An 8,415-nucleotide genomic window follows, 5' to 3' on the forward strand; every position below is an offset into this window, starting at 1 on the left:
CCCCGCCGCCTCAGCTCACTCTATCCCGGCCTCGGCACACGCTAAGCCGGGGCTTCCCCTCACGCTAGGCCGCTGTGTTTTTCGTTGTGAAAGCGAAACTACTTTGTTTGGCCTTCCAAAAGAGGACACGACTACAAATCAGTGGTCGTCATATTTACATACAAATCATATTTACAACACTGTTCCAGAACACTTCAACCCAAATATTCAGATGTGTGCAGCACATTTTATGGAGGACTGTTTCCTGATCCTGGTAGAGTAGACTACAATGCCGGCTGTTCTGACTCACGTAAGTACGTTTTCATTTAAAGAATTTGCCACTGATGATTCAAACGCGAGTTTTGGGCAGTGTAGAGTAGCACTTGTTGTTTGTCAATTCAAGTGCTGTCATCACAAATGCAGACAGAGTTTTATGTTTACGCGGCGCGATGCAACGCAACGCGTAAAAAGACAGTATAAGTCATTATAATCAGTAATTATGTGCCCACTGGATGCAACAAATGCCTGGTTTATAATGGGTTTTAATGTTTTTGTCTCGTCGCTCCGGCCGGCCGCACAGTATGGTGAGGGGCGTAACATTTCCGTCTCACGCTTGAGGTATTCGGCCAATCGCAACGCACTGGATAGCTGGCCAATCACAGCACACCTCGCTTTATCAGACCGATGAGCTTTGTAAAAATCGATGCGTTTCAGAAAGGCGGGGCATAGAGAAGAAACAATAATGTACAGTATGTGGAAAATAATGTTTTTTTAACTTTAAACCGCATAAACACATTTCATTACACCAAATACACCAAATAATGTTCTTTTTAGCAACATCATATGACCCCTTTAATGCAATTAACGCAGGGGCGGAGCTAGGGTTGGCCACCCCTCTCAAAACTGCTGTCTCTGTCACTTTTTCTCTTGACAAGAAGTGCATTTATTCAGTCGCAGATCGTCTTTATAACCACATCAAACCGGAGACGTTTCAGACGCGCGCTACATTTCATTTCAGCGCCGCGCGAGTCAAATGAGTGCTCTTCAGTTGCATGCACAAAGCAAATGAAAGTGCAAAATATACTACATGCATGCAATGTCATGGTTAGTTTAGTCATGAAGTTACCAAAAAGGCGAATAAAGCTGCCTTAAAACTGTGCATGCATGTAATACATTTTATATGAGTCACATTTAAGAACAGTCTCACTCATCTAACACACCTGATTCAACTCGTCAGCTCATTAATAGAGACTTTAAGACATGAAGCGGGTCAGAAAAGGTAAAAAGAGTTCAGAGAAAATGATGAGTGTCAGATCTGCGTCACGTTCAGCTGCGGCAGCTCTTAAAGAAATAACAACCAAATTAACTTAATAACCAGCTGCTGTGATGTCTTGTGCATGCATGTAATACATTTTATATGAGTCACATTTAAAGAACATTTCTCTGAAATGGTTTTCAAAACTGTCCTGGAGCAGCCCAGCACTGTCTCCCTCATCTAACACACCCGGTTTAACTCGTCAGTTCATTAGTAGAGACTTTAAGACTTGAAGCGAGTCAGAAAAGGTAAAGAGATGCATGTGTCAGATCCGCGTCACGTTCAGCAGCGGCAGCTCTTAAAGTAATAGCAGCCAAAAACAACCTAATAACCAGCAGCTGTGATCATCAAAGAACAAAAAAGAGGAAATCAATAACTTTTACAGCTTTAAGGATTCATCTGTATTTAATTTAGAATTTAGTGTTTGATAACTTCAATTTCACTTCCTGTATATTTCTGATGATAGGGCACAGGTAAATATGGCATTTATTATAATGGGTTTATATGAAGATTGTTTACGCTCACTTAAATTAGAAGTTATTTTTTAGTCTAATAGATGTTAGAATTCATAGCTCTCAATTATACTGTAATGTTGAATGGCTATAGTAGTCAATGGTTAAATATTAGGAAGAAAAACTATTGTATAGAGGCATCAGTGGTATCAGTGATACCTCATTAAAAACAAATGCCATTGCAAATATACTGTTTTTATGTTTGCACATTAATTTGACGTTTTAATGTGAAATTATTGCAATATAAAAGTATATTTAAATTTTTAATGTTAGGGGGGATTAATTGCGATTAATTTCAGATTTTTTTTCCTTCGTTTTTTTAATCGATTGGCAGCACTAATTAATAAAATAATAATCAACAATTAATAAACAAGTAATAAACAAAATCAAATAATTATAATAAACAACAACTCTGTTTACCATGGTACACATGCACTAACAATAACATACCAAACTAACCAAAAAGGTACCATGTTACTACAATGGTATACGAGTATGATTATGATGGGAATTATATATGCATGCAGACATATGCATGACTCACATATTTACTGCTGACGGCCAGGGCCAGGTTGGACAGAACCGGGCTAGAGCCGACCCAGAGGAAGAACCCGCCGCTAAGCTTCATCACGTGGAAATGAACGAGCTGCTCCAGAATCTTCTCCGAGAAATCATGCACCGCGATGGGCTCCAGGCAGGCACCGTTCAGCACAGTCTCCATCCCGATAAACACTTCACACAACGCTCAGTGAACGCAGAAAGCTCATAATGAAAGTAAAAACACGCATGTCTTCCTCCCTTCCGCTCGCTGAGGGACTGCAGCGCCACCTGCCGGTCTGGCGCGCGAGGGACGTCAATAAAACATTTTATTTTTTTATTTATTAATCTTTTTTTTTTTTTTGCATTTCAAGCATCATAACAGAACAAAATAGGCTAACATAAACACAACTGTAAGTCCTCACAGACTGAGACGTTCATATTAATCATACTATATACATTAAGATTATATTAAAATATATTCATGCAACCATAAACAATGTAGGGGATTAAACAAAATCACACTTATTAAACAAATCAAATAATTTCTTGGCTTTATCACTTCTCATAACGTTTTTTATTTTAATTGAGTAAATGTTAAGACATCCATTTTCATTTAAATATAAACATTGAACATTGCATATAATAAGGAAAATATATCAAATAAATACTTAATAAAGCTCACGCTGTTTTCACCATGCAGTGAAAGTGAATGGTGAACAGTGTTGGGGAAAGTTACTTTTAAAAGTAATGCATTACAATATTGCGTTACTCCATAAAAAAAGTAACTAATTACGTTACTTAGTTACTTTTTATGGAAAGTAATGCGTTGCGTTACTTTTGCGTTACTTTTTAAATCTGGACAGGGCTTGCTTGTTTGTTTTTAAAATACAAAAGTTATATTTTGGGCAAATATAAAAGCCTTTTCACTCCAAAAGTGAAATGAATAAACCTCAGGCTGAAGGGAAAGTACATTTACGTCCGTACAGTAGAATGCAGAAGAAGACATTTCAACACACTTCAGCGATAAAAAAAGACACAAATGTTGTCTAGAGTAATTTGTGCTTATTAGTACGCTTGAACTGGATCATCGAAGCTCAGAAGTAAAGACATTGGTTAATAGAATGGGATTAAATACATAAAGCATATTTGTGTTGTTTAACATTTAATTATTGCAGGTTTGCGTCATATTCTGAGTTGCATTATTTTTATTCATTTTGAGGAATACTGAATCTGTGTTGTTTTGTTTTTTGTGAGTGAGATGAATTAATGCATATATTTATTTTAGAACTACAGTAACATCTGATTTCTCTCAGCATGGGGACAGGAGAGCTGCCAGTCAATAAATCGGGGGGAAAAAAGTAACTTGCATTACTTATCTGAAAAAATAACTCAAATATTCTCTTGTAAATTAAAAAGTAATGCGTTACTTTACTAGTTACTTGAAAAAAGTAATCTGATTACGTAACTCGCGTTACTTGTAATGCGTTACCCCAAACACTGATGGTGACTGACCTTACTGAGCTCCATAAATGTCAAAAAGCACCAAAAGTATTAGTCCATATTATTCAAACGCTATATAACCAACGCTCTGGAATAATATTATTATGATTTGTGTGTGAAAGACTAAAATCTTGCTCTCTCTCTCTCTCTCTCTCTCTCTCTCTCTCTCTCTCTCTCTCTCTCAATCCAACCCAACACAATCCTACTCACAAATACTTTTACATTTATTCATTTAGCAGACGCTTTTATCCAAAGCCACTTACAATTGGGTAATACATGAAGCGATTCTTCTTAAAGAGGCAAACCTCTCTCTCTCAGCCCCTTCACCATCATACTAACAAATACTTTTACATTTATTCATTTAGCAGACGCTTTTATCCAAAGCGACTTACAATTGGGGAATACATCAAGCGGTTCATCTTAAAGAGGCAAATAGACACAGAAAGTGCTCGTAATACCGACTTTCAAGCATTGTTCAAATAGACTAAAGAAAGGAGAAAACAAATGCAAACTGATATGATAAAATACCCTAAACACGTTTAAAATTATATTATTTTTTATATAACCATGAGACAGATAATTAATATAAGTCTTAAGTTGTGGTTTATTTTAGCTGTTGTAATTTCAAGGAGAGCACTTTTTACAGCACGTTTCTGATTCTTGATTTCTGTGCCTTTGCTGCAGAGCTTTTGGAGCAGGACCTGCAAGACAAGGTGACAGTGCAAGGGTTAATACAGAACTCAAATGGCATTGTGCTGCTAAAATGACTGCGTTTGTATTATGTTTGTGCATCTTTGTATGATCTGAAATGACTGCAGACTGGCGTGAGCAGCATCCTGGAAATAGTATAGAGCCACCTGCCCTTACTGCCTCATCAGGACCGGATGCTGCTGTGGTCTCTTCATCCTCAGTGAGCTCAGAGCCAGCGAGAGCATCTAGAGAAAGACCAAAAGACACTGAAAAATGACCGTGAATTTAACGGTAAAAGACTGTAAAAATGCTACAGTAAAAACCTGTTAAATAGTTAACGGTAAATTCCCCTACTGTATATGGTGAAAAACTGTACTGGACATTACATGTATTGGACATTAATTTTACGGTAGTATACTGTTTTTGGAAGTGAAAAATACTGTATAATTTACAGTGAATAACCGTAAATTGACATTCCCAGAATTCCCTGCATTACATTTCAAATTTGATGTTTTTTTGTTGAAATAACTATGTTTCGTCTTATCAGTTGTGTATATTAGGTTTGTGTGTTACACCTAATGTTGTTAAATGAATGTTTATTGCATTATTTCAGTTTCATGTGTGTCACCGTGATGGTGTTTAGTGTTTGTGTGAATGATGCTGTGCACCTTCTATATATGTTATTATTTAAAAGCTGCTTGTGATGGGCTTTGGTTCATCGTGTGACTCTCATCACCTCCTGCATTTGGTGGTTATCAGTGTATTACAAAGGTACAAAACAGATTTCAGTACTTCAATAGGTTGGTATATTAACATTATATCAGTTAATGAAATTACGGTGTTTTAAAACCTAAAACGTTGCTACTGTATTTTTTACGGTAAAATTCCAGCTGCCGTTTTTTTTACCGGAAATTTTACGGAAATTTTTTTACAGTGTGTGACAAAAAAGCATTTACATTTATGCATTTGGCAGATGCTTCATGCAAAGAGACTTATTACAGGGACCCCCACTAAAAAAAAACTAAACAAAAACAATATTTTTATAGGCTATATAATTATTGGTCAGCATTTAATTATTATTATTGTAAGTGTTGGGGTGGGCTAGCAATGCATTCTGGGGTAATCTTAATTTTTAAGTAGTAATACTTACATTTTTTGAGTGTAAAATCAGTATTCTTCTCCAAAGGCGAGATCTTCCAGCAGCTGATTTACGTCTCCTTTGAGCAGATAAACCCTAATAGCTTGTGGAGTTACTGATGCTATGAGGTGTTAGTGCACCTGTCCCTCTTATCTTCTTTTTATTATTGTTACTACAGAATGTATAATTACATACAAGCTCAGGGAAAGATGGCTGTATCTGTAATAATAAACAATCATAATGACAAAAAAACAAGACATAAATATAATGGGTTTGCATACATCATGAGGATAGAAAAAAGGCACAATGACAAGGTTAAATATATTTGAATAATCATAATATTCATATAATCATAATGCATCAAAATATTGCATTGTTGTTGTTATTTGTGAGTCTGAGGGATGAAACAAGAGAGTTAAATTCAACAAGAAAAGAGGAAAACAAATTAGATTTAAGCTGGTTTTGCTTGTGGATGAAAGATTTTGCACATAAATAAAGAAATTAACAACATTCAAGAGATAACGATTTTGGTTTTTCGTAATAAAAATAATATCTTAAAGAATTAATTTGTGGCTCATATTAAAAATATACAAATTTGAATCCACCCAAAATGTACTGGTTAGGCCTATATTATAGTACAATCACAATAAAAGGGCAGCTGTTTCTTCAACAAGACCACATCAACATAAATATATTTACAGACAGATTGATTAAACCTGTCGCTCATATCTTTTAAGTTGTTGCGCTTGTTATTAGATCACATGATGACGTCTACATGGTCCGCATGATGGTTGTGATGGTTTATTGTTATAAATCAAATGTCATTGTTTATTATCAGAATATAGAAGCTGCTGCAAGAACCAAATCAAGCAAAGGTCTGAAGAGCCAACGACCTGAAAATAAGAAGACTAGTGTTAATTTCGTTAACGAAAACTATAACGAAAAATGCCCTTTGACAAGCTTTTGAGGAGACAAAGACAATAAGGTCAATAAACGAAACCTTTGACTATATCAGCATGCAATTTCGTTGACGAAAAAAGACGAGACTAAAATTTATTCAAAAAATAAAAACTTTACCAAAAACCTCTCTGTATTTTCGAAAAAAAGGAGACAAAATGTTATTGCGGACTGCTCTACACGCCTCTACTACGCGAGATTTCATGAGTGCGGTTGCAAGATATCAAGAGTTCTAATCCCCGAATCCGAGCTTTGCTGTTATAAGGATTCATTTTCTGTCCGGTGTTTTGCTTATTTTAAGCAATCTGTCAACCATGCGCTCGCCCTCTTTGTGACGATTATCTGAAAACAGCGACGAACACGCTGTTGTTTAGCGATCTAAGTGAAAGTGTCTCTCAACCAGTCTGTGTTCTGTCATGAGATCTCGACTGTATTGTTTGCGATTGTGATGGCTGAATAAATGCACTTACTCAACCGCTGTTGTTTGAATAGAGGAGCTATTGCAATTTGGAATTACTATTAGGAATGTCACTGTTATAATATTTTTAATTTGTTTTATCTGTTTTCATAATGTAGACAGAGAGAGTGCATAAGTCTTTGGTATTAATTTATATACCAAATAAAATTTCAAGAAATTTCAACACACTTCAGCAATAAAAAAAGACACAATGTTTGTCTAGAGTAATTTGTGCTTATTAGTACGCTTGAACTGGATCATCGAAGGTCAGAAGCAAAGACATCGGTTAATAGAATGGCATTAAATACATAAAGGATATTTGTGTTGTTTAACATTTAATTATTGCAGGTGTGAGTGAGATGAATTAATGCATATTCATATTTATTTTAGAACTACAGTAACATCTGATTTCTCTCAACATGGGGACACCAGAGCTGTCAATCAATACACTGAAAAAAAAAGTAACTTGCGTTACTTATTTGAAAAAGTAACTCAGATATTCTCTTGTAAATTAAAAAGTAATGCGTTACTTTACTAGTTACTTGAAAAAAGTAATCTAATTACGTAACTCGCGTTACTTGTAATGCGTTACCCCCAACACTGTATATACTGTATAAATATATATATATATATAAAATATATATATATAAAAAGCTTATAATGAATCAGTACACTAGATGAGGTAAAATAGACCATGTATGAGTCCACATTCTATTGATGGTGGAGCATCCATGAGGCACATTTCCACAAATGTACAAAATTAGCTAAGAAATGCCTATGTGTTCCAGCAACTAGTTCCCCATCTGAGAGGGTTTTTAGTGCCAGTGGGAACCTAGTTTCATGCCACAGAGCTTCTATGCAGTTGACAGACTTGTGTATAGCTAAAGTAAAGTGTCTAGCTTGTAAAAAATGCTTATCCCAGTTAAATTATTTCCCCCAGTTGCACAGTGTAAGTGAATTGCATGCACTAAAAAAGCTGACAATGCACTCTCTGTACTTGATTTGCTGTACTTCAGTTACATCATGTGTTCATTTAATAGAAAGCAGTAAGTGCTCACTTGGTCTCGATTTTTTTTAACTGCTTAAATTTGCACTAAACATTTAGTATTTACTTTGAAAACAGGGTCATTCTATGGAAATGTACATTTTTCGGTCGCTAGCCTTTACAGAAATATTACACTTGAAAAACACTTTAGGGTTAAATATTTTTTATAAATATATTTTAAAATAAAACTGTGTTATTTGAACAACTACACCTTCTTGAGCCACCATTGTGGCAATATTTGTTTTTAATTATAAAGAATTCCAAGCACCACAAAACTACTCG

The 8,415-nt window shown here is 35.4% G+C and overlaps 1 protein-coding gene across 1 annotated transcript in view; it reads right to left on the reverse strand.

Moving 5' to 3' along the window:
- psmg4 (proteasome (prosome, macropain) assembly chaperone 4) overlaps positions 1 to 2,622 on the reverse strand; it is a 6,998-nt gene extending 4,376 nt beyond the window's left edge. Inside the window, exon 1 of the mRNA XM_016259008.1 lies at positions 2,351 to 2,622. Within this exon, the coding sequence (XP_016114494.1) occupies positions 2,351 to 2,527 (177 nt within the window). The 5' untranslated portion in view covers positions 2,528 to 2,622. The remainder of the gene's footprint in view (positions 1 to 2,350) is intronic.
- Positions 2,623 to 8,415: the final 5,793 nt, after the last annotated feature.

Source organism: Sinocyclocheilus grahami, unplaced genomic scaffold (genome assembly GCF_001515645.1).
Source record: "Sinocyclocheilus grahami isolate Dianchi unplaced genomic scaffold, SAMN03320097.WGS_v1.1 scaffold1777.1, whole genome shotgun sequence".
NCBI lineage: Eukaryota > Metazoa > Chordata > Actinopteri > Cypriniformes > Cyprinidae > Sinocyclocheilus > Sinocyclocheilus grahami.